Here is a 27341-nt window from a genome sequence, read left to right on the forward strand (position 1 = left end):
GTTGTGTATAGACGGCGGGATTTCGACGTTGTCGGTATCGACGGTAAACTAAACCAGCGGGCCAGAAGTTAGTATCCAAAAACGTGTTTATTTTACTCGTCGGTATTGTTATTTTAAATGAATTGAATGATGTTTCGTTAAATTGTTTGAGCATCTCAACTTGGCTGCATTGTTCGCCCCTATCCTTAATATGGTCAATAATATCAGCTACAGAGACGGACTTCATTACTCTAGAAACGTAGATAGAACATTGTGATTCAGCTACGCGAATCTTGCCCGTTGTTTCCAACGTTCCTCGCAAATTATTATAATGCTTTCGTTTTTTATTTCGTACTAGTGTAAACTCGTCATCATTCGGTTTCAGCTTTGAACCGCTCTCAACATGCACGCATTATATGTTACAGTGTTTCCAGTTTTTGGGATTTAGCCCTATTTAAGGGTGAAACGACTAATATTAGGCTAGAATTTTTTTGTAGACAGGGATTTAGGGTAATTTGAGGTAAAATTGAATTTCATATGTTAACCCTATTTCTCATATCCATCCTGTATATTTTCTATTTTTAGGGTTCCGTACACAAAAGGTAAAAAAGAGGTATTGATGTCACTCTGCTGTCTCTCTATCAGTCCGCATGTCACAGGTCTAGCTCGTAGACGAAATGAGCTACAGACCTGAAATTTTGCCATTTTGATGTAGAACGATGACCCAAATTATAAATTTAAAAAAAAATTAGAAATTCATTTGAAGTATTTTTCAAGGGCACTTCTCTTGAAAAATAATTCAATACATGAAACAGGAGCTAAAAATGTTTATTTCTTATTCTAGCATGTGGAGTACCATTGTTTAGAGCTCATTGAGTAGAGCACGAATATATTTTTCATTCTTTTTTATCTCAAGAAATAAGAAATGGGGGGCTGTCAAAGTCATCAGTTTTAGAGCATTTTTGTGACGCGGTCTAAAACTAAACTAAATAGTTGTTAACTAACAATATGAAATTTCGGTATATTATGTAGGTACCATATTAATTATTACTATGATATTTAAGCAATAAATACTGAGAACAACAATTTTATAAAGTAGTTTGTAAGCTGTGATCAAAACTAATGAACATTGTTTGGGGGTTTCTTTCACGGTGCCCGGAACCCTAAAAGACCGAGGCCTGACTCTTACTTGGCCAGTTTTTTAGGTTCATCAAAGAGGATAAGCTCAAAAGGGCAGAATGAATCATTAAGTACGAGTATATAAGCACATTTTTAAAGGTATAAAATATTTCTACTAATTAGCTAGTTAATTTAATTTAATTTAAAATAACTTTATTATTAATAGATTTACAGAGAGTAAGAATACAGGATACACTTAAAAAACAAAGTTATTATTAATTTTAGAGTTATTATTATAACAATTCAAAATTTAAAGAAAATGATAATCAAACACCTTCTTCGTATTACACAAGACTCAGGATTTAGGAGGATGTTATTGAAAACGTGAATTAATGATGTTGATTGCTAAAACTTAATAATAATGCGCCATAAATCAGGGTATTTTGAATTTTTAAAGGGTAATTTATTGTGGATTTCTACAGAAAAAGGGTAAAACCAAAATCGTAAGTGGAAACACTTGACATCATAGACAATATCATACTGATAGGTGGCTGACAGTGACAACGGCATTGGTGAAAATTGAAAAATATTCCCCATTCGGAAAACAAAATAATTTCGCGTCATTTAGTACTTTGGCGCGCTCGCGTACTTCCGTTGGTGAAATCGGGAGCGCGTTTTGTTGTAATTTCCCTTTCCTGTGATTTTATTGTGATATTTTTTTCTTGTCACTCGTAAAAATGTAAGTACTTACCTATAATTTTATTACTAAGTTTTTAATAAGTACATACTATTTTGATTTTGCGACTTCTTTCGGAATTTATTAATATTAAGTATTACTAATACATATTTTATACCTAATATTGCGTATTATGATTCAGTTATTATTTAGGAACCTTTATTTGTTTACTTATGGTACCTAAGTAAGTAGGTACTTAATTAATAATTATTATTTAATTCGGAACAACGAATTAATATTATATAGACTCGTTTTATGAACACAAATAGGTTTGTATAATATTAATCATGACTATTTTTAATTTAGCGCTTGGCGCTTGACTATTTTTAATTTAATCATGACTATTTTTAATAACACTTGGCGCTGAAATGTAAAATATTTATTTATGGCTCGTGTTATAGATAAAAATGTTCGTAATTTCCTAAGTTTTTAATGGAGGGTTTTTTTAATAAATATTTTATTTAAACAATATTTAATTATTGGATTTGAGGAAACTTAACTGTAATATCTATCTACTCATTAAGTATTTTTATTTAGTCACACTTTGGTCATTTTAAGGTAGGTAATTGCGCTTTTCCTGTTTAGTGTTAGTTTAATTTAAACCTAGTTTAGTAACTAACGCTCGTGACTTACTACTTACCTATCTAAGTTACGAGCGTGTAGGTATGTAATTTTGGTGCGATTTCAAACCTACGACTTTGTAATGAAGCTGTAGGTATCCGCCCTTTGAAGTTGAGCTACTTAAGACTTCCTTAATCTACCTACATAATTTTTTTTGTAGGTAGATTCAGGAAGTTTTGTTATTAATACTAGGGTAGTACCTAGGTATTTCACTGCAACCAGAGGTCATTTAAATATTTTGAAAATGGCCATTATTGAACTTTTTAATTTTATAGATTGAAAAAATGTGGAGATTATTGTTCATATCCTTGACACTTATGTACATTGGAGAATGTTCGCCGTCATACCACGACAAGCTTCAAACGAGATGGACGGGAACTAATGATATAGTAACGCATAAACCCCATCACAGAATGCGCGGCCCTCCCGATCATAACAAACTGGTCGCAATGGCGAGATACGTTTTACACAACTGTGGTAAGTAGGTACTTAGATACTCATAGTTTCTTGGCAGACAGACAGACAGACAACAACGTGATCCTATAAGGGTTCCGTTTTTCCTTTTGGGGTACGGAACCCTAAAAAGTGTTATTTCTTGTACGATGGTACGGAACGCTTCGTGTGCGAGTCTGACTCACACTTGACCGATTTTTTTGGACTATCCTTCAAAGAAATTCTAAGTAAAGCACCTTTCATATCACGCTGAGCGACTTGGAGTCGGATCTCCATTGGGCGTTAGATAGAAGTTCTAAATTATTACGATGTAAATAAAGGTGCACAACAGTTTTGCATTTTAGCGTTGCAAAGGTATTTTCTGTCGTGGCCATACGTAGGTATTATATCCATAACAAGTTTGTAACTGGTTGACTTTGAAATTGAGGAAGTGTTTTATTTTTACTTTTTAGTTTTTAGGCTTTTTATTGTGACGACGCGACGGATCCTGTCTTTGCGTTTAGAGTCCGTACAAAATGTCTTCTCACGAGCCATTTTAACTCTATGGGTCACCTGTCATGTCAAAAGTACGGTTCACTTTTAAAATAAGGACTGAATTTGACCTACTTTTCACAAAAAGTTAAAATGGCGCGTGAGGAGTTTTTTTACGTATTATAACTACTTAACAGCTTGTATATCTTTTAAAAAACACATGTTGGCAATTGGCATATTAAATTTAACATGAGTAGTATTTTCTTTCTCCTCCAACAGCTAAACTAAAACTTGTCGTCAACTGATAGACGTTCACTGATCTCTTGTAGGGATTTCCAGACGCCACAGTCTTGCGCCGCCGAACCCTTAATAAAGTGACAACACTGCAGTCAAAACTCTGGTCAAAACTACTTTTAACTGCAAAAACTAGTTTTAAGTACTTCACGTCGTTAGTACAGAAGTAGTCTTGATTGGATAATTATCATACTTAGATTAATTATTGGTCTCGCTATGGAAAATATGACTAAAAAATTTTGTTTACTGAGCCTCCATTTTCACGCAATCTTATCTGTCCTAGCTTCCAGCCCATGTTTTTAAATGGGCTACCTCCTTCAGAAGACTTGTTTCATCGCCTCTCCCTCCTTTACCTACTTTTGAATTTTGATAATTTTTAGGGTTACGTAGCCTACTTGAAAACGGAAGAAGGATCTCTTATAGGAGAACTTCGTTGTCTGTCTCTCTGTGTATCTGTCTGTCTGTCAAAACTTCTCAGAAACGCGTGGAGGAATGTTAAGAATTGATACTATTAAATACCGGCAAGTAACTAATTTTAAAGCAATTTTTAAACTATTGTACAGATTGGGCATCGATAGCAACAATATCGATTCTACCAGCTATCGAAGGGTTTCCCTTTTCTAACGTGAAGTCAGTCGTGGACGGGTCCTTGGCGAACTCCACAGGGATTCCGTATTTTTACATGTCGCCTTTGGACTTCACCGCACGAGATTTATCGGTAAGTAAATGAAGTCCAGCTTATAAGCTGTGATAGCCTAGTGGTTAGGACGTCTGCCTTCTAATCGGAGGTCAGGGGTTCGATCCCGGGCACGCACCTCTAACTTTTCGGAGTTATGTGCGTTTTAATTAATTAAATATCACTTGCTTTAACGGTGAAAGAAAACATCGTGAGGAAACCTGCATGCCTGAGAGTTCTCCATAATGTTCTCAAAGGTGTGTGAAGTCTACCAATCCGCACATGGCCAGCGTGGTAGACTATGGCCAAAACTCTTTTCACTCGTAGAGGAGACCCGCGCTCTGTAGTGAGCCGGTGATGGGTTGTTCATGATGATGATGATGATGAAATGAAGTCCACATTTTCATCTATCAATTAAAACCCCAATTGTTAACATCAAAAAACCTATAACTATCGACTCCGTTTTTTTAATAAGTTGTATAACCGACATAAATATTATCATCATCATGATCACCCCATCGTAATGGTCTATGAGTCCACTATTTAAGTTCAAACAATTATTATAGAAAGATCCCCGTAGCGCCAGATCTGCCTTATTGTCCGAGTACCAAATGTGTGGGATAGAGTAGTAGTCTTTACAAAGGTACATAAGCTTTAACGTTCATATATTGCTAACTTGGACCAAGGGCCCATTTAAAGCTATCAGCTGCTAAAGGTACGATAAAACTCTAATCTATTATCTTGCTCTATTATTCTTTGATTAAGTAACCAACCTACTTCCATGTAGGTATATCAGGGTGTAACCAGAACGCAGGCAAAAACTTAGCGTTATTGTTATACTACCTAAACACAATCCAATACCAATAACCATTTGCCTCGTTTTGTAGTATTCAAACCCGCAATGTATACCGTGAAAAACTCGGGTCAATGCCTCGTCTACGACGCGGCTTTGACTCCGACTGGGGTACTTACTCCGAGTGACCTCGTTCGTTGACCTCTAGTGTCAGTCAGATTTTTTATTTTCAATATATCGTAAACTTTTACGAAATTAAGGTTTTTTATTATTATTTTTCGCGTTTTTTTGTGGTATCATATCAGTAATCACCTGTCTTCGTTTTTGCAAGCGTTCTGGTCACTGAAATAAATGTATTTTTCAGAAAAATAGTCGCGCCACAATTTTAGTATCACTCGAAGAAACGAGGTATTGTGAAAACCAGAAATATGATCCCGAAGACCCAAGATGCACTAGACTTATGCTGTCAGGAAAGATGAAGAAGGTAAATATATCTATTCATGACCTAGGTAGGTCTTAGGTACTCCACATGCAGAGCCTACAGATTAGATTAAATACCTACTTGTTTTGCGCGCACTATACATTTTTAATGTTTGTATAGGGTTCCCTACCCGAAGGGTGCCAACGGGACCCTCTAAGACTCCGGTACCCGTCCATCCGTCTGTCTGCCAGCGAGCTGTATCTCATGAGCCGTTATAGATAGATATGATATTTTCACAGAATGTGTATTTCTATTGCCGCTATGCCGTCATGAAAGTTTAAAAAAATTAAAAAGTGTTATTTCTTGTACGATTGTACGGAACATTTCGTGCGCGAGTTTCATGTAGGGGTACTTAGGTATTAAATGAAATCAATATATTTCATAAATAATTAGGGTAGGTAAGTATATTTACAATTTTCAGATTACAATAGTAATACCAAAATAAGTGCACGTATATGTTATCGCCTTTATCGAAGTAATAACATAGATAAATGTAATCTTAGCGAGTCATTAATTAAACAGTGATTTCATATTAAATTATTATGTAGGTACCTACACCTATTCGATAACTTTCTGTAGTAGTGCGCGCTTGATATCTGGTTTCCTTTGCAACCTCAGAGCGAGTGCACTCGAGTTCGATTCCCGGTTAGATCATTCGCACATTTGTATGAATAATGCAAAGTGGCCACGACCCCCAGCAATAAGGATTATGATGCAGAGAGCGACACTATGACTCCTTTACCCGTTGAGCTATTGAGGCTCTGAGGCTTGAAATAGCTCTCAAGCCTCAGAGCCTCAATAGCTCAACGGGTAAAGGAGTGGACTGAAAACCGAAAGGTCGACGGTTCAAACCCCGCCCGTTGCACTATTGTCGTACCTACCCTAGCACAAGCTTTACGCTTAGTTGGAGAGGAAAGGGGAATATTAATAGTCATTTAACATGGCAAATATTCTTTAAAATAAATAAATAAATATTGACGGTAAGAAAAGTCTTAAACACCGTGCATTGGGTGTCTGCTTGCGTCTTATTGATTACTCGAGCTTAGGAATAATAGATAATAGGACAATGCTAAGTATATTGAATAATGACTGATATTTGCAGATCAAAGAGGGCACCCCGGAGTACTTGTTCTCTAAGGCGGCGTTGTTTGAAAGACATCCGGCTATGGCTGACTTCCCACCAGGTTCGTTACGAATTATATTTACCTAGTTGAGTAGTATGCTTCCCGCTACATCCATACTAATACATACTTATATTGTACCTATTAGGTATATTATTAGGTATTAGGTATGAATTATTTTTCATCAACTTTGAAAAGTCACAATGGCTCAGTGGTCAGATAGCGTAGACTAGAGTGACGTAGGAGTTTAAATAATATCAAAGCGAGCAAATGATCTTTTCAATGTCAACTATTAGATAATAGGTATTATGTTCTCAACAAGTACAGTCCGACAAGACTCTTTTGGCTCTTAAATGACATTAACAGGGGGCGCTGTTGAAGAACAAAGGCTTAGACTATTCAAACAAGAACGCAACGTTAGTTCCGATTTTCCAAAAGAACCTTGTCGCACTGTAATAAAAATTTCAAAAGGGCCGCCATGAAAATTAAAAAGTGTTACTTCTTGTATGATGGTTCGGAACCCTTCGTGTGCGAGTCTGAGTCGCACAAGACCGGTTTTTAAATATTCTCGATACGCGTCCTTCAATAATTTCAACAAAGGCATATTCATGACGTAAGCGCAAATAAAAACAAGTAGGTAAAAATAAGTAAAATCGCGACTTGAAGACCTTTGACTTGTAGTCGCAAGGTCTCTTAAAATATTCTTATTGAATCGTAAGTGTATAGTTGTTATTATTACCTACTTATCTCTGGTTAAGTGATTGCTTTTTAGACTAGATGTACCTACATTTAAAAAACCGGTCAAGTACGAGTCAGACTTGTACACGGAGGGTTCCGTACTACAGTCGTATTTTTTCGACATTTTGCAGGATAAATCAAAAACTATTATGCATAAAAATAAATACAAATCTGTTTTAGAATGTATAGGTAAAGCCCTTTCATATGTTACCCAACTTGGTAGGTATATTATCTAACTTTAAAAGTTGAAAATACTAATTATTTGTTCATGAACATATTTTTTTGTAATGTTACCACAAATTCACGGTTTTCGTATTTTCCTCTTTGTGTGCTAAAAGACCTACCTACCTGACAGTACCGTATACGTTTCTTGACAGACACGACAGACAGACAACAATGTATTCAGATTCCAATTATGTATAATAGGTACTAGGTAGATATAGGTACCTACTTAACTATTTTAATTAACAAGTGTAACATGTTTATACTATTAGCCTTGCCATGTTGTTATTAGAAGATACACTTTAAAAAAATTATATAGATAAAATAAAATAATATTAACAAGGAAGGTTTGGAGTAATTTTAGAGATAAGGCATTAGGTTCAACACAAAAAATATTAGACACTTTAGCAACAGAAAAGAAGATAAGTAGGTATACGATAAAACAAGTCATTTTAATAGGTCAAGAACTTGGGTTGGTTGAGGACATGAATGTAGGTGTACATAGGTCGACATAGCAATCGGGGTATGCGCGGGGCGTCCCCATCTTGACCTGTCGCTTACTATAGATAACTTTGAACCTCAATAGCTCAACGGGTAAAGGAGTGGGCTGAAAACCAAAAGGTCGACGGTTCAAACCCCGCCCGATGCACTATAATGTCGTACCTATTCCTAGCACAAGCTTGACGCTTAGTTGGAGAGGAAAGGGGAATTATAGTGGTTAAACGGCGGCCTCCTATTTCGTGAGGTACTTCTCAACTATCCGAAGTAAATATCATTTTGCTTTAACAGTGAAGGAAAACATCGTGAGGAAACTAAAAGGCCGCAATGCCTTTCTTCATACTGTTTTCAAAGGTTTGCCAATCAGCACTTGGCGAGTACGTTGGACCATGACCTAATCCCTTCTCATGCTGGGAAGAGCCTCACCCTCAGTAGTGTACCGGCGATGGGTTAATGGTGATGATCATACTAAAAAAATTGTGTAGTGAATTCTTGTTTCCAGATCACGATTGGTTCATCGCAAAGATGAAGATCGCTCAGATAGCGATGGTGGATTGGTTCGGCGGCGCCAAGTACGTGCCCGTGCGAGACTACCTCGCCTACAACTACACCGGCGCCGAGATGCTCGACTACCACAACAGACGCGTGAGACTACACAACAACGCCTAAACACATCACCAGGCTTGGACCGGACATAGTGCCGTGTGACTCTAGAGCCTGTCCAGATGAGGCGTTTTACGCGCGAGTGAACTCTCGCGTTTCAATTTTCATTGCGTCCAGATATCACGTTTTACGCGCGTTCCTACTCTGGGAGGGATTCAGTTATAAACATGGACTCGGATACAGTGGCTGTGTTGTGGCTTGCATACCGTCGATAGAAACGTCGTAAACGAAGAGAAAGTCGACGATTTAACGTGCATCCAATTCTACATGACAGACTGACGCCGTAGTACTTATGTTTATAACATTATATCGGAATCACCAGGTTCATAAAAAAAATCGTCTATTTCTTTCCAGTTCCTTCGTATTATTTCTCTATTTGAATATTCTGAAGATTCCATATCCCATATGGTTACTCTTTTTTCAAATTCGTCTATAAAAAGTTCACTTGCTACAGATTCGCGCGTAGTACTGGACGCAGTGATAGAATAGAATAGAATGTTTTTTTATTCATGTAAACTTTTTACAAGTATTTATGAATAGTCAGGTAGTTTTAATTTACCACCATTTAATGGCGCCAGAGTATCTCGACTCGCGCATAGAAAGCACGAGTCGAGTCTCGCTCATTACCAGCATTTTACGCGCGAATGAGGAAACGCGCGTCATATATGTAGCTCTAGTATTCAGGAACGCGCGAGTCGACTCGCGCGTAAAACGCTTCATCTGGACAGGCTTCGCTCAATTTACATTGATGAAAAGGAATGGAAGTGAATTTCCAAAATATTACATAGCATAGACTTTTATCTCCACATCGAATTAACACCAACTTGCCCAAATGAAAAAGTCGCCGGAATATTCTTGAAATTGAAATTGGTGCTTTACATTGTGGAGATATAATTAATGGGGCTATGGAATATTTTAGAAATTCGCTTCCATTCCCTTTCAATGTAAATTAAGTCCAAGGATTGTAATTTTTTGTAAAATAGAAGATTGTATTTTTATAATAAACTTAGAAAGTGATTATTGTTTCTGTTAATCATGCCCTTCCCGTAAAAGAATTTTTAGAATCGATTCATTAGTTCTGGAGATTATCCCCTACATACATACAAACTCACATACCTACTAAGAAGTTTTGCCTCTATATTAGTATAGATTATGGAGCAGATAGGTTTGACTTTGTAGAAAGAAAAGAACTTTAATTATTTAAATTATCATTGTTTCTTTAATACATATTTACAAATAACATCAATAACAACTTTGGAAGAATAACTGTATAATTGATATTTCTAACCTCATAATAATATAACAAACCCCATAATTAAAATTAACTTAAATAAACATGGTTAGCGGTATATTTCATGAAATAATGTTTTACAATGAAATAAAATTAATTGCAACAAGGAAATACGTAGGTAACTAAAAAGTGAATCATTCCATTTGTGGTCGAAATGATTCCATTAAATCAATATAGCCTCGTCATCATTTTCATTAAAATATGAGTGTTTATAAAAAAAAAGTTGTGCTAATTTGAGCAGATTTCTTTTATATTTTTGGTCCTCCTTTACAGGTGTTTCCTCCGAAGTCTTCCACCAGACCTGACCAGAAAGTAGGGTAGGGTAGGGTAGCATGTAAAATATATAATCTATTGATGGTATCCATATCGAATATGAATTTTGGAAACCAACTACATATTTAGTCAGTTAAGAAAAATACGAGATATTTTAAAGAGAAAATCGACAGAGAAAATGATTTTTTGTCTATTTTACGAGATCGTAAACGACTGTGATTGGCGGAATGGTTGATGACGTCAGTTGTAAACTCGTAGTCAACAAACAAAGTTTACGAGCAGGTAACGTCACGATGACGTATAAGGCGGCATATTGTCAGGAAAGCGTTTTCGCGTAATATTTAAAATAATATTTTTTGAACCCGGGACCTCTCACTTATCTGAGCCAGGAAGGTTGTCATGTAATTAATGGAACGGGGTCACAACCTTCAGCAATGAGGAATACGACGCAGAGAGAAAGAGATAGAGTCCAGTGTATGTATGGACGTCATTGGTTTATCATTATAGTAACTGGACCCTGCCGTTGCAGTGGACGCAGGCCGCGACGGGCGGAGTGGCGTTACCGCTGCTGTTGTAAGCGCGGTGGACTAAGGCGTTCACCGGTTCCTCATCCATTTTCTTTATGTCAAAAGGCATTGCCATTACCTGAAAATATACAAACACTAAGTAAACAATCCATGCCAATATTATGAATGCAATTGTGTATCTTTTGATGGATCAAATCTTGGTAGAAAGTTACATACTTTATATTTAGGTAAATCAGAGCTCCCACATCTGCTAGTATTTTATCTATCACATTTGCTAAAGACTGAACCCGATAATTTAAGAAAACGAAAACTTTTGAAAAACATTGTTCAAACTGGACAAACAATAGGTTTTGAGTTTTTGACTAATAACTAATATTCCTCTTTCTCCTCCAACTAAGCGTAAAGCTTGTGCTAAGAGTAGGTACGACAATAGTGCAACGGGTGGGATTTGAACTACTGACCTTTCGGAATTCAGTCTGCTCCTTGAACCATTGAGCTATTGAGGCTCTATTATTTTTGTCCTTGACTGTTATAATTTTGGTTTATGGTCATTAACTGAAGAAAAAGACGGTAGGATCCATTACAAACCATAACCATATTATTATTTTCTACCTTTTAATTTATTAAGAGCTCAGTGTATCTTTTTTCTTTAGACTTTGTTCATAGTAAAAACACATGCCTAAGATTTTTACTAGACTTAAAATTCTATGAATTTAATACATAAGTACCCTTGAGGTTATTTTTTACTATAACAACAATATGTAACAATATGATAATATGTAATAACGATATGGCATATCAACTTACCGTTTCGGCATTCGTTTCTGCTTCAGTAGCTGTTGTTAATGTATCCAAATGACTTATATCTTGTTTCTCTAGCCTACTGCTTATATTCTCGGATAGTTTTAAATTTATTGACGCCAAATCAAGGACGTTCGCCGAATGGGGCATTGTTGTGGTAAAATTGAGTTTACCAATCGGTCGGCTATGTTTGCCTGAATATTCTGATATGGCAACACCCTCAAGCCAGTTCTCATGAAGGCTGTACAGGTTTTTATATGTACAAGTCAACATATCCCTCTCTCTGCACTTTTCGTCTAGTAATTGCTTTATTGCCTGCTGTAAAGTCACTGTTTTCTCGTTGAGAATCTTTTTACACAGCGCTAGTTCTTCAATCATTAAGCTGGGAATAAATAATTATATATGAGTAGTGTTAGGCTTGAAGAAACGCAAAGCGTCAAATTCGCTGGCATTGAGCAGTCAACACATTTAGATGCGCACATTGATTCACACATCCACATGCCACAACATCACAAATGGCAGATGTTACATTTTACATAATTTTTTTAAATAAGTAATAATAAAACGTTTATTTTCAGTACTTCATTTGTTTTATAAAGTGATTGATTTCAAACCATCAACACTTAAGAGTGCTTATAAAGTATATTATACAAATTAAAAATGTTGCAAGATCAAGAACTGGCTATCCTAGCTAGATTTCTAGATCTGTGTTGTGGCTAAGGATAACCAGATTCTATAAATTCTATAAATCTAAATAATTGCTTTACCATCTTCATCATTAGTGTTGTTTGCACGTCATAAAACTACAATGTCCACTTTTGCTTACAAGATCTACCTACATAATGTTTGTAAAAATGTGAGCTTTGTGAAATTTTGATACTGCAAGTGTTGTCAAAAATGGTAAAGCAGTTTTATGGTCGAGAATACACAGTACATATTTAAAAACACATGAATAATACTTTTACAGGAAAACAAAAGATACATAAAACTATGGGTATACCTGCTAGCTAAAAATTTGCTCCTCCAAACCTCACATTGACCTGCAAGCCATTCTGTTTGCTCCTAAAAATAAAGAAATGGAAGATCAATTGAAATAGTTATTAGATGGCCCACATATTATGTCTAATTATCATTGTGCAATATTATTGTAAAACCAGCTTTCTACAGGACAATCCCGCGAATTGCCAATTCGCGTGGCCGCCATTTTAGTGACGTCAGCACTAGACTGAAGTTTCGAGCTGATGGTATATTTTTATTTCGGCTGACGTCAAAATGACGTCATTTTGATCTTAATGAGACATGGTTCCAGCGCAATAGCAATTTGCGGGACTTATAACACAAGATGCACCACCCTGCAATGATATAATATGCTTGCTCAATAAACCACATGGGGCAACTTGTTAATTGTGATCTAGAATAGCATTTTAACTAATAATATTATTCTTTATTCTTTATTTATTTGCATTCATGTCTTACATCATAACATATATAATATGACAACATGAAGCCCCGTCAGGGCATTGCAAAATATAACATTTGTACATTTGTACATTATATATAAATCATAATATTATGTCATTCTAAACTTCGATACATAGTTATTTAAAGTTACAATTCCAGTTCAAGATTATTAAATTATATTCTTGTCATAGGTCATATTTCATACAGCTGCAATGAATTGTTGCAACAAAAATACCATGAATTCAACCAATCAAGTTTGCAATCGACCAGCAGGTGGAATGAAGTTAGTGGGATAAAATAAAAATGCCTCCAGTTAATTTACAATAATCATTAATCCAAATAAATTTGAGATATTTGGATACCTACCTACATTCTAAACTAGACTACTAAATAATAAATTAATCTGCTTAAATAATACCTGATGGGTTGACAAATGTTGGGCAGAGTTCACTAAAGCATTTGCCAAGTGCTTTTTGTCCTCGTTCAGTGAATGAACTTGGAACTCAAGGTCCTCGCCCATCGATGCCACCAGCATTGTCTTTAATTCCTTATTTACCTGCAATACATTGTTATTTTGTTGTTAAATTATTAGTATTAGTATAAGTATTATATTGCTTCATTAGATTAAAAATCTCTGCATCATGTCTCATTACTGAAGGTTGTTACCCATTAAAATAACAATAAGCAATATCAGTAAAAAGGTACATTATCGGAAGTGCTAACGGGACAGGATGGTTCATTCATAATATGAGTAAGTGGGGCATACTCCAAATTTAAACAAAACTAATTCAGCTTGTTTAAAAATGAGACTATCTTTTCACAGGGTATTTATATTACAAAGAATGGCAATTTTTTTCAATGGTTTTCTAATATCCAAGACAAAAGTTAACATAAAGTAATCACCTGCGCTTGTTGTTTAAGTTGCTCCTTTAAACTTTCATTTTCCACTGTCAATTCATCAATTTTCTTTTGCATTTCTTTATCAACATTTGTATTGATAGGTTCACCTTCAGATTTTTCACTGCACGACGTGAGTTTATTCCTTGGTTTGAATTCGTTAATATTTGTGTCCATTTGTGACATTTGGGATACTAATTTGTTTATGTCCATATGATTCTTGGATTTTTTGCTCTTAGAAGCAGAATGCAGTGTCATCGGCTTAACAGCACCGGGATAAGGTTCATAAGGAACGAATTTAGGGGTTTTTGAATATATGTGAGAGCTTTTCTTCTCTGGAGTGACGAATTTAGAAGGATATATTTGCACAAGGCGACCAGGCAGTAAGGCTGTTTTGCTATTACTTTTCACGATTGTTGGAGCTTTATTGTCCTGCGTATTCTCATCAACACGATCCTCTGACTCCATTCCATCGCCTGCAGTTCTTATTTTGTTCATGATTTCTGTAAAAGAATGTAAATATTGACATGGAACCATAGCTTACGAAAACACTAACTTTTGTATTTGAAAAATGCTCACTAGTATTAAAGGACATTAAAGTATCCATATTTAAGGGGTTTTTAATATTCAATTAATTATATAATCAAAAGAGTAAACAAATATATTTATTTTCTATTTTACAGTAATTTTAGTAGTATTACGTTACCAAAAATCACAGACCAATAATCAAAAATCTTCGGCTGTCAACGTCATCAGTGGTGACAGTGACATGACATTAATTTTTACTGTCATTAACGCATTGAAAACGGTAGGGCGATTGTCTAAAACCTGCATCAATCATTATTACAATCTCAATTGTTCTGATTGGCTGAATTTGTGCGATTCTTGTTGCAACAATGCATTGTGGCCAATAGTGAGCGAGCATTAACCAATCAGAGATGATTGCGATCGTGACATTGTAGCTGTCAAACAACCGCGGTAGGGCCACGGGTAACTTTAGAAAGGCGATTGTCGTTATTGGACATTATGGACTTGTATTATTATTTTGTGACAATATAATTTTATTCAATAAACAATAATTATTCATAAGTATACTAAATCTTAATGGGTATAGTACGCGACAGGTTGAAATGGCAATCGGGGAGGGAAAACCCATATAGCCCCCGCGCTAACCCGGTGCAGACGAGCTCGGGTGCGCTATACTGCTGGCAATGGCATATCTACTCTCGTTATGCCAGCAGTATAGCGCCGTCTCTTTTTCACAGGAGTGTTATAATGAAATTCAGTACAACATTATAACACTCGTTTGGATGCTTTAATGGTTATTAAGATATTGGGTGTTTTAATGTTGGCAATAAGCTAACTGTTTCAGAATCTTTTATAGACGATTTAAAGCATGGGTGTAGATAAATTAATTAACATAACTGTTAAATACTATTGATGACGAAATACTCCAAAGCAAAGATATACTGGGTTGACATTGACAGAATATGGTTATAAGTTTTTAATAGTAAACTTTTATTTAAAAACCTTTATTAAAATAAATAAAAAATGAGCTACATTGTACTGTTCAAGCATAGTTCAAGCAATTAAAGTAGACTCAAGTTCTCCATTTGCTAGCAGTTCTTTAATTATATCTAATCCTCCAATTAATTCCCCCTTTACATATAACTGAGGGTACGTTGGCCAGTCAGAATATGTTTTCAATCCTTGACGAACCTCTTCATCAGTTAAAATATCAAAAGTTTCATATTGCATCCTGAAAACAATATATTTGTTAAGTAATTTAGTACAAGCATTAATACAATCTGACTTTTCAAGTTTTTGTTATTCGTAGATTATAAGTTTAAGTAGTATTATAATGATAATATATTCAGGGTTTTTGAGACAAATTTGATTTTATACAGACTACAGGCTGTATATACTAAAACTAGTCGGGCTAACGTCGACTAGATACGTGAGTACAGCCGGGATAGATATTATTTATAATGTATATACTAACTTCAGTTTACACTGTTTAGTGATAATAATATAAAGAGATCTTAGAAAATTGGCATTAATTCCCTTTTCCTTTTACATCTAGTTAGTCAACAAAGTTACAGCCATTATCAGTTAATATAATCAATTGAACTACATGACCTTCTGAAGTTATCAGTACCCTTATTATAAATTATAAATGCGAAAGTGTGTTTGTTTGTTGGTTTGTCCTTCAATCACGTCGCAACGGTGCAACGGATTGACGTGATTTTTTGCATGGATGTAGATAAAGACCTGCAGAGTGACACAGGCTACTTTTTATCCAGGAAAATAAAAGAGTTCCCCCACAGGATTTTTAAAAAACCTAATTCCACGCAGACGAAGTCGCGGGCATCAGCTAGTGACAAATAAGGCTAATAACTAATAAGTGACGAAGAGTCTAAAATTAATCTCATTTAACATACATCACTATGTAATTACAATTTCTATATTAGATCAATTATGTCATCATCATTTCATTAGTTAACACACAATCACTATGAGACACACACTAAAAGAGACCTGTGTCCAACAGGTCTCTTTTAATTAGCCCCAAAATTCCCTATTTTCCACCTTCAGATCCAATCAATGCCAGTCACTTTCTAGATTGTGGCTCTAACCCTAAACTCCATTTGCCCAGACCCTATCCTATCTCAAGAATCTGTGAATCTATCAATTTAACATCTATCAGTCCTTTCACAAACTATGAATAGAACACTGTTTTATGCATATTATAAAATATGTGAAAATGTGTCTCTCAGTTTGACAGCTTTTCATGGTTCACCTGTTTAACCGATTTTGACGAAATTTGGCACAGATATAGCTTGCATCCCAGGGAAACTTTTTTTACGGAAAATCAAGTACCCACAGGATTTTTTTAAAACCCAATATCATACTGACCGACTAATCTAGATTAATTATTTATTTTAAAGTATTGTTTTCTTACCCAGTTCCATTAAGTATTTGAACAAGTGTTTTACTAAATCCACATCTTGGAGCATCTCTTGTGCCTTTTATAAAAACCATGATGTTATGTTTGTTAATAAGGGCTTTCAATCTTTCCTCCAATGGCTGTTGGGGTGCAGCATTGTTCAGATCTGCTTTAATTCCACTATGGGCTTTAACTTTAGATGTTATTTGGGCAGCATCCGCACCATCAACTCTGTCTATTGGTGCCCCATTTTTAAATAATATTACTGTTGGTACTGAATCTACCTATAAAACAAAAAATACACTAATTTACTTAATTATGAATCTCTTAAAAGAGTTCCACAAAGCTGGTTTAAGGACGCCTTCAAATTTGTCGCAAAGTGCCGCGCGGAGACAGCGCTGCTTCGTAATTATAAATTCATATAAAAACGCGCGACTGCAGCACTACACCTGCGCTGCGGCCGCGCATCACCTCATCAATCGAAAATATATGGATTTATCAAACAGCGCGTTCGCAGCGCTGCCTCAACACGGTACTTTCTGGCAAATTTGTAGGCACCCTTAATGTTCACTTCACACAAAACAGAAAAGAATATAGAAATTATTGTTTAAATGAAAACTATGCAAATATAATTCTAAAGACATTTATACAGCTGTTTTATTTCATATGAAAATGTTTGCACAATAGTACAGTAGTTTACTTTTATAGTTCTAGAAACAATTTTAAAATTGAGTTAAAAGGTTTAAAAACTACCTTATATTTCAATGAGATTTCTGAAAGATTTTCAGCATCACATATACCAAATTTACTTCCACTAGATTGGGCTTCTGATATTTTTGCCAACTCTTTGAGGACTTCAGTCACTTGACTGCACTGTTCTGCCCACTCAGCAGAAAAATGCACAACTGCTAAAGCTGGTGATCTGAAACATTAGGGGAAAAAATAATGAAACATTAACATCATGCATTTAATGCTAACTACTTTTTCAAAGCTCCATAATTCATTAAACATTCGGTCAAATTGATATAGTATTTTTTTTTGTATGAATGCAAATGTATGTTGATTAGGGGTATGGGTTTAAAATAGAGGTGTCAAATACAGGTTCATGTGTGTATCACAATATTATCACGTATTACAGACAAATATTTAATAATTATTAACGTTACATTATTTTGTTACAAAAAAAAATTGCTTGAACCGTGAGGCGCAAGCAGAAAAATGGGTGCAAGCGATTTTCGACCTTATTGACATACGTCAGAAAACAGCATTTTAGCAATCTATGAATTATACTGAGCAAGAATATGACAAAAAACAACTTTCTCATAACCGTCAATAAGGTCGAGATTTGCTTGCACCGATTTCACCATGAGGCGCAAGCAGATTAATGGGTGCAAGCGATTTCCGACCTTATTGACATAGGGAACAACATTTTAACAATCTATGAATGATACCTACTGAACAAGAATATGACAAAAAACAACTTTCTCATAACCGTCAATAAGTTCGAGAACTAGGATATAGCTTGTATTTAACTCGATTGATTTAAATTTTAAATTTTACTCTTAATAGGTACCCAATCCATACCTTCGCGACAGGTCGAAATGGCAATCGGGGAGGGAATGCCCCGCACACCCGCACGGCCCCTGTGCTAACCCAGTGCGGGCGAGCGAGGGTGACGTGCGGGTGTGCGGGGTGTCACCCCCGCCTCATACCCCGATTGCCATCTCAACCTGTCGCGGACTACAGTACCTAGTACCTACCTATGTATGTAAAAATAAAAACAAGTAGAACGATAAAGCAATGTCAAGTAGATACCTACAATACAATAGGTAGGTAAGTTTACCTAGTTACCTATAAAAAAAACTTTTTAGTAGGTAACTACTATATTTATTATCATACATTTCTACATATTTATTATCATACGAATTATAAAATGATGATGATGATTTCTAAAAAGAACAATACCACTTCACGTACCTAACCTATTACCTATAATACTTAAATGTATGATAATACCTACACTTTGAAAAACATTTTCTCATACGATTTATAAAATGACGCAAGTATTTCCAAAAAGAACAAATCTACTAGGTATAATAGGTATTATTAACGCGCGACACAAATCTATCACAACACAAAAATGTACCTAATCTACATTATTTTGCCTAATCTACATTACAATTATTCGCATTAAATATTTATCGACACTCAAGTTCACAAATAAATAAAACTGCATTCAAAATTTATTACGAAACAAACAAAATGATAAAAATACTAGCCGCATACTCGTATCATCACAGTCAACATGTAACAGGCCAATACGAAAATTCGATGTAATAATTATTCACCGTCGAATCGCGACGATATTTGTATTCAGCTGTACCTACCTAATATATTTTAATCTAATATCGTCGCTCGGTCGCGCCGCGCGCGGCGTATCAAAGATCGAACGCCTGAGTTATTTTTTAGGAAGGATTTTCTCAAATTTTCACTACTTATTATATATTGTATTCAATTTTGTTTTAATCTAAAAACGAATATCTTGAATACATTTATATATTTAATAAATTTATTAGGTACATTATTTTTTGACACCTCTAGTTTAAAATCGTCTACCCCTTCCCTACCAGTTAGCCAACCTCCATCTTAGACTACACCATCACATACCACTTAAGTCAGATAGCAATAGAAGACTAAGTAATTTGCCACCAAATACAAAAGTATCATTTTAAAGTAATAGGATTCTGGTTGCTACTAACTAGAATTATTATAATAATTAATGCCATCAGCTAATAATAAATTAATAAAATATTTGAATAATTTGATTGTTGTCACGCAACATCTTCTTATTATCTATGTGATAAGTTTAAAATCGAAGCATTTGAGCAATTAAATTCATGTTTTATGGCTTTCGGAATTCATGAATCAAAATTTTCAAAACGATTACTTGTAACAGTTACATCACGAGTTTTTGATTGCAACCGACAAGATCACCTAAAATATTATAACTATAGACTTGTATTATTATAATATTATTAATATAAATGGTACATACTTTACAAAATTGATGAAATTATCAACAGAATCTATGTTCGTGACCGACATCTCAGATTAAGGTTATGTAGGCAGTGTGGATGTTTATTGTAAGTCCTTCACCAGAAAACTGTTTTAAGCGTTTAAAACTGCTTAAATTTAATTAACATATGGATAACACGCTATTCACTTTAAAACAATGAAGTGAACCAAATATTTCGTAATTTTGTATTTCGTATTGACAATGACATTTGATGACATTGAGACTTCCACTTCTACTTTTGACAAAAACATGACGTTCGCAGACTATGAACTACAGACATACTCTGTGGTTTGTTTGTCTATGACCTGTGGCTGTTGTTCAAACTAAAGTTTCATGGTGATCCACATACTTGCGTGTGGACGCTTGTTTGTGTATTATTACATGTATAATATATTTTGTATGATTCGTCACATTCTAATGAGAACTTAAATGCATTTAGCTATCTCGTTCTAACAGTAAGAATCACAATAGGGCTACTTCTACAGGTATTTATTCTGAGGTCGAACCGATTATAACCAAACCATAGCCAAACACTGTGTATAAAAAGTACTCTGTGGTGTTTGCTGATGCCTGGCCGATTGCTTGCTGATTGCTGCAAGTGTCTGGTGGCACAACAAGACTCAAGCCGAGCATATAATCTTAAGGAAATGGGACTGGATTGGATTGCTGAACGGCAAATTTCGAATGGCAGATTTCCATCGGATGATTTAGAGAACACATTATCAATAATTTTTCGGATAATGTAACTAATATAAACTTCTTGGATCAGACTATTTTTTTGGACTATTAGTTAGTTGTTTTTAAATTCTAATCTGGGGTTGAATTTTGATTTTGATTAGACTGCTGTGTGACATCCAGGGCCGTAAAAAAAATATACTGTTGTAGAACTTGTAGATTTTCTTTGGTTTCTCTTGTCATTTTCGGTCGGTGGTCATTGTCAATTTTGAATAGTGTGTGCTTAGGTTATAATAATTATGAACTTGGAATTAATTCGTTAAAAACGCCTAATTAATTGTTTAAACCTTTAAGGAAAGACTATTTTACTAAAAATGGCTACAATATCCTCGGCTCCAGCGCCTGGCATGCACCAGATCGATTTGTCAAAACTAAATCTACACCAGTTGGCCAAGCTGAAACAGCAATTAGATCAAGTGAGAATGTGCAAATAATCATTAATTACTGAATGAAAATTAAAATAATTAAATATACTTTATATTTTTCTTGATTTTCAGGAACTAAATGTCTTTCAAGATTCCTTAACAACACTAAAAATTGCTCAAGGAAAATTTGTAGAATCAGGCGAAAGCGTCGAAAAAATAACTCCAGAAACCAAAGGCAAGACTATCCTTATCCCCCTAACCGGTTCAATGTACGTGCCTGGCACGATACTTGATACCGATAACGTTATAATAGACATTGGTACTGGATATTATGCACAAAAAGTGAGTACTTTGACAAGTCTAAAAATAACATTTTGTTACAGTGATCACAAAACAAGTGGGTAGTTTAATCAATCTGCAGTTTACAACAGGGTGGCTTGCTTAGGATCAACGAGTAAGGATTAAATACAAGTCTAGCTAAGATCTGTTCTTGTACAAAGTTAAATCATATCCTTCAGATAGCGTTACAAATCAAAGAGCAGGCAATTTTTTTCAAGTTTATAAGCAATTTTTATTTTTTAGGATATTGAGGGTGCCAAAGACTATTTCAAAAGGAAAGTGCAGTTTGTAACTGAACAAATGGAGAAGATCCAAATGATGGGAATAGAGAAAACGAAAGTACGGGAAGCTATAATGATGATGATGGAAATGAAAGCACAGGCGCAGGCTCAGGCACAGAAGGCAACCACATCATAACATTAGCACCTTTTGAATTTTCTTGCTTAACCACATAATCCCTCATTAATTTTAATGCAAGAATGTGCATTTATTATTTTTGCCCTGTATAATAGGCTACTTGACAATTTTTTTAAGTTGGTCTTAAATGGTTAATATTTGTCCTATTATATCAAAAAAATTAACACTATATTTTTTTGCGCCCTAAAAACCGTAAAACTTTAATTAAAAAAAAATATTTTTCTTAGACAGGTGAAAACACTGTCGGCCATGTTTGGCCGATAGATTATCTGTGCTCTGACGTCATGCATTTGTAAACAACAGTATAACCATGGCCGACAGTGTTTTCACCTGTCTAAGAAAAATATTTTTTTAAATTAAAGTTTTACGGTTTTTAGGGCGCAAAAAAATATAGTGTTAATTTTTTTGATATAATAGGACAAATATTAACCATTTAAGACCAACTTAAAAAAATTGTCAAGTAGCCTATTGTCACCTTACTTATCGTTTGGGTTCTGTGTGTAATGACTTTACAGCAGTGGATTCTCTAATTTAACTAAATATTTCCGATGGTCAAGCAAGGGCTGCAATTTGTCATCTCTATACAAAATTTTTACTTAATTTGATAACTGGGATTGAAAAATCAATGCTGAGCTTTAAAGAGAAGTCACAATGCAACTGATTTATTCAATATCCAAAAGAAACAAATTGGCTCCCCAGAGCAACATTAATTGTGATGCATGGTAAGATTGACAGAGTATTTGTTACTGTTTTTTAAGAAAATGATTCATTTTAATGCTGAAATTAAATTATTTGATTACTCATAATAACTTATTTTTTATTTCGTAAGATAGTTTCTGCGGTTCTAGGGACTGTGGTCTATTCTGTTCTGTTTGAGCAAATTGCTTTGTATAATTCACCAGCTGATGCCCGCAACTTGTTGATGTGGATTTATTTCATCTGATTTTCTAGGATAAAAAGTAGCCTATGTTAGTCTCAAAGTCTATCTAATCTTTATGCAAAAAACATGTTGATCCATCGCATTGCTTAGCTGCAGTGTGATTGAAGGATAGACAAACACACTTTCGCGTTTATAGGTACCTAATGATTATGTGATTTCACCCAAGATTTCATTCAGTGGCAATATTAGAGTGCATGATATTAATTCTGAACCCTATTTTGTTAACTATGTAAGTTTCTTTAAAATATCAATTGGTAGGAAGGTTTTCTTATAGTTATTGTAAAATAAATACATACACATGCGACACCAAATTATTTATTTTTTAATAGGCCAAAACGATAGCGCTGATATCTACAATATAGTCGCTTAATAAACTAACTTACATAATATGTATCTACAATATGTATCATAGTCACAAAACAATATCAACTAAATAAGGCAACGACTATTAGATACTTAATTTTGTAAACAATATCTTATGATAAGTATTGAGAAACAATAATTACGAATATTGCAATATTTTTCTTAACATGAACACGTGAAAAGGTATTTTAAATACACTGGGTATTTTTACATAGATATTAAAAAATTTACATAATTTAATTTCTAGAAATTGTTGTGTTTAATAAATAATTGTAAAAAGTGTACAATGCATGTATCCATTATCTATGGATTCAATTATTACCTACGAAATCTGCAGGCATCTTCAATTGAATTAATATAGTTTAATAATTTGAAAACAGTAGGTAGGTACATTAATCATTGTACTCCGTTGTATTTCAAGAATAGTTAGAATTTCTTCAACTATATTTATATAGACTTCACAAAATAATGTGCAAAATATTTCAGAAGATGCTATGATATTAAATGCAGGTAAGTATAAAGTAGCTACTTCAAATATAAAATTCAAAGTACATTTTTCTAGGTCTAATATACAGCAAAATAGTTTATTGAAAAGGCTTTTTGTTTCAGTCAATGCGCAGATCTTTTAAGCCATCTTTTTAACATTTTTTCAAGTAAGTAGAATATATTTGATTTTTTGCATAGGTAGGTACACATTTTTAAAATTGTTGATTTATATAAGTATCCTAATAAAGTAACAATTAATTAGTTAAAGGAGATACTTATTTACATTTTGTTACAATATTACTGAGTATAGCGTAGCTTATTGGTATGTGAGTCGTATAAAGAGAAACGGCATTTACCTACCCACAATTTCACCGCCTTTGGCGATGTTCAGTTTCAACACCTTAACCCTTATACTAAACATTTTGTTTATTTACATAATAATGAGCGTATCAAACGCATAATTAAAATTACACGAACAGATCGCTCGCCTGCTCGGCGAACTCCTTATCTCAAATGGTGTAGTATTCAGGAGCAAAGTCGTTCGCTAGGTTGCTCAGGAAGTGAAAGTCCGATGACGAATTAGAATTGTCACCGGTGGCCGGCGTCGCGTGTGTTGCTTCGTAAAATTGTTGGAAGGAACCGTAGCTGTCGCCGCATTCGCCGGCTCCACCGTACGCTTCTCCTGACGCAGGTCCTTGTCCGCCAGCTCCGTAGCTTCCAGCCGTTGTGCTTCCCTGTTGGCTACCGTAAGAGTTTGTGTCGTAATAAGCATTCTTCGTGTAATCAGCGCCGTGAACATTCTTTTGTCCATCACTTCCGTAGTAACCATGTGGGTGCTCGTGTTGTCCACCTTCGTGATAGTGATATCCGTAGTGACTGTTAGGATAACCAATATGCTCACCTGGGTATGCTTGGCCCTGCTCATAACTAGGATGCCCGTACCCAATTTGGTCTTTTCCATAACTTCCATAAGGGTAGTTTTGGTACATTTCGTGTGGGTAGGATTGCCTCGATCCTATCCCATTTGGTCTCGTAGAAGGAGATCCATCTTGTCTCGAATGATGCTGATTTCTGGTATAAACGTGTTGTTCTGTACCCTGTAAAGCCGGTGCGTAAGCCTCATAGGACCTATTACTTTGTGGGTATTGAGCCAGTTTACCCACAAATTGTTTTGTGTCCATACGGAAGTCCGGATGCGGCACGAACTGGCCAGGTGGAGCATTTCCTCTTATAACGTAAGGAGGCATCGCGTTAGGTACAGCTTGAGGAAGAGGCGGCCCTGTCGGTGCATGAGGCGGCGACGGTCGAGGATAAAGACCGAGAGGACTTTGGTGCATACTCGATGGCGTACCCGGAGTAGACGATGGTGTCAAATTTACTGACGAAAATTTGCCACTATCTGTAAGGCCAGGCAGACCAACGAGACCGTCTTTCGAAGACGAGGGTGATACTTTGCAACCTGCGGTATCTAACGAGGGGGAGCGCTTTCTAGACTCTTGTTTAATTCTTTTAGCAAAACTTCTAGGTGTTGCAGTTACAGGGTTTACTGGCGGTAGACCTTCCCGTGAGTCGTCTTCCGCTAGTTTATCGAGCGAAGACGACGAAGCCACGCTGGAAGCCCCGTCACTTGCAAAGCTGTTATTATTAGTAGCGCTGGGAGTGTTATTGTTACGTGTTCTAGACGTTAACTCCGGAAGGTCTTCAGCTGGAGAGCATAGAGCACCCGGTGGCAGTTCGCATCCCTGACAACTCTTCTTACCAGACAACGGGCCATCGTCGTCGAGGAATTTTTCTAACCCTGTTTTAGAACTTTTGCCTCCTTCTGAGGTGGTGGAATCTTTATCATCACCGTCTTCGCTTTTGCTTATCGTTTGTCTTTTATGTTTCATTCGTCGATTTTGGAACCACACTTTGACCTGGAGGACGAAAACAAAATTTCAGAATTAAAAATAAGTACACAGAATTAACTAAGTTACTTTTGACAAAATCTTTCAGTTATTTTAAGTATTTAAGCATGATTTTTACCTGTCTTTCTGTCAGATCGAGCGATGCGGCGATCTCAATTCTCCTCGGCCTGCACAGGTATTTGTTGAAGTGGAACTCCTTTTCTAGCTCTAGCAGTTGTGTGTTCGTGTATGCGGTTCGTAACCGACGCGGCAGCCCATTTTCTGAAACAATAATTTTAAGTTTAGATTCTATGTACCTACCTAAACATAGGCCAGTAGCCAGCGGACCTTCCTTATTTTATAAAAGCTGAAAGTTTTTCTGTGTATTGTCTCAAACACGGGGAAGAACGTTTGTTTGGATCATGGTGGCGTTGGGTAACCGTTAAAAGTTAATAATATTTTATTAAATTTTAAAGGTGTCTGGCGAGGGGTTGCTACCATACTAAGCGTCTTGCAATGCATGACGTCATTTCTAATACTATTCTGAAGAAAATATTAAAAAACTAGCTGATGCCCGCGACTTCGCTCGCGTGGAATCAGGTTTTTTAAAAATCCCGTAGGAACTCTTTGATTTTCCGGGATAAAAAGTAGCCTATGTCACTCTTCAGGTCTTTATCTATACCCATGCAAAAACGTCACCCACGTCAATCCGTTGCACCGTTGCAACGTGATTGAAGGACAAACCAACAAACAAACACACTTTTGCATTTATAATAAGGGTAGGTACTGATTAGACTTTGACGTAAGTTTTTTTAGACGTCTATTACCTGTTATCTCCCAAAGCCTTTATGATTCAAACAAACATCCGAACAAACGTTCCTTCCATTGTGGGGGAACGTTTGTTCTGATGTGGGAGGTCTGGCATGCGCTGGCTCTTAGGCCATGAGTTAATATCTATATTTGAATAAGTAGGTGTATGAAGCTGTAACTTATTTAATTCCTAGTTTTGCATGTTACAGTATTATATTCCATGAACTTTAAATAACAGTGTAGTGAGTAGCTCGGGTGCGCTTTCCTGTAATAACTTGATCGCATGTCAGAGTACCGCCCTTGACGCCATTGTGTCGAAACAGTTCTTTTTATTTTACCACAAATACGAATTGGAATTCGAAATTCAAATTACAAAAGGGCGGCGAATAATGGGGCGATCGCGTTCGCGTGACGATTCCGCTGGCTCTCGTGTGTATTCGCATTATAAATAGGGCATTTCACTTAGTCCCTAAATCGATGTCATAAGGGCTATAATCCAACGCGTGGGTCAAATTCGTTATTGGGTGGTTCTTGATTGACGTGGCTCTTCAGAGCTCGCTCTTGCCATTGGGCAAGGACAGCTGTCAATCAAACTGTAACGCGGCTTCGGGTTTCGCATCGCTGCATTTCTCGATCCTATTCAATGTAATAACCCTGCATTATGTTATACTTACCTACTTATATAATATGTCACTCGGGTTGTACGCACACAGTAGTGGGCTGTACTAAATATTTTAATTAGCATAACAGCAAACTTAAATAGATACATATAGCTATATCTACATACCTATACCTATCCTATATCCAAGGAATGAGCTTAAAAGTGTAAATCAACGCTTGTATAAGGTCGTTAGATATGTAG

At 35.6% G+C, this 27341-nt stretch overlaps 5 protein-coding genes across 5 annotated transcripts in view; 2 read left to right on the forward strand and 3 right to left on the reverse strand.

The window, feature by feature from the left end:
- Window positions 1–1657: 1657 nt before the first annotated feature.
- CREG (Cellular Repressor of E1A-stimulated Genes) lies at window positions 1658–9882 on the forward strand. The gene is made up of 6 exons (XM_034972611.2): window positions 1658–1837; window positions 2731–2932; window positions 4237–4391; window positions 5507–5626; window positions 6726–6807; window positions 8705–9882. The coding sequence occupies exons 2-6, from the start codon at window positions 2740–2742 to the stop codon at window positions 8869–8871; spliced, it is 717 nt and encodes a 238-aa protein (XP_034828502.1). The 5' UTR covers window positions 1658–1837; window positions 2731–2739; the 3' UTR covers window positions 8872–9882.
- Window positions 9883–10056: 174 nt separating this feature from the next.
- LOC117985807 (golgin-45) lies at window positions 10057–14849 on the reverse strand. Its single transcript, XM_034972601.2, has 6 exons — window positions 14695–14849; window positions 14122–14618; window positions 13637–13774; window positions 12758–12819; window positions 11764–12139; window positions 10057–11074 (listed from the first exon to the last, which is right to left on the reverse strand). The coding sequence occupies exons 1-6, from the start codon at window positions 14720–14722 to the stop codon at window positions 10931–10933; spliced, it is 1245 nt and encodes a 414-aa protein (XP_034828492.1). The 5' UTR covers window positions 14723–14849; the 3' UTR covers window positions 10057–10930.
- A 777-nt stretch (window positions 14850–15626) lies between these two features.
- On the reverse strand, window positions 15627–20359 carry Grx3 (Glutaredoxin 3). Its single transcript, XM_034972614.2, has 4 exons — window positions 20118–20359; window positions 17816–17984; window positions 17078–17346; window positions 15627–15874 (listed from the first exon to the last, which is right to left on the reverse strand). Exons 1-4 carry the CDS (start codon window positions 20165–20167, stop codon window positions 15697–15699), a joined length of 666 nt encoding a protein of 221 aa, XP_034828505.1. The 5' UTR covers window positions 20168–20359; the 3' UTR covers window positions 15627–15696.
- A 685-nt stretch (window positions 20360–21044) lies between these two features.
- Pfdn5 (prefoldin 5) lies at window positions 21045–22803 on the forward strand. The gene is made up of 4 exons (XM_034972699.2): window positions 21045–21289; window positions 21371–21580; window positions 21821–22093; window positions 22470–22803. The coding sequence occupies exons 1-3, from the start codon at window positions 21188–21190 to the stop codon at window positions 21992–21994; spliced, it is 486 nt and encodes a 161-aa protein (XP_034828590.1). The 5' UTR covers window positions 21045–21187; the 3' UTR covers window positions 21995–22093; window positions 22470–22803.
- Window positions 22804–23240: 437 nt separating this feature from the next.
- pb (homeobox proposcipedia) overlaps window positions 23241–27341 on the reverse strand; it is a 74788-nt gene continuing 70687 nt past the window's right edge. Inside the window, exons 3-4 of the mRNA XM_034972698.2 lie at window positions 25809–25951; window positions 23241–25699 (exon numbers count right to left, since the gene is read on the reverse strand). Coding sequence (XP_034828589.1) covers window positions 24293–25699; window positions 25809–25951 — 1550 coding nt within the window. The 3' untranslated portion in view covers window positions 23241–24292. The remainder of the gene's footprint in view (window positions 25700–25808; window positions 25952–27341) is intronic.

This window comes from Maniola hyperantus, chromosome 10 (genome assembly GCF_902806685.2).
Source record: "Maniola hyperantus chromosome 10, iAphHyp1.2, whole genome shotgun sequence".
NCBI classification, from domain to species: Eukaryota; Metazoa; Arthropoda; class Insecta; order Lepidoptera; family Nymphalidae; genus Maniola; species Maniola hyperantus.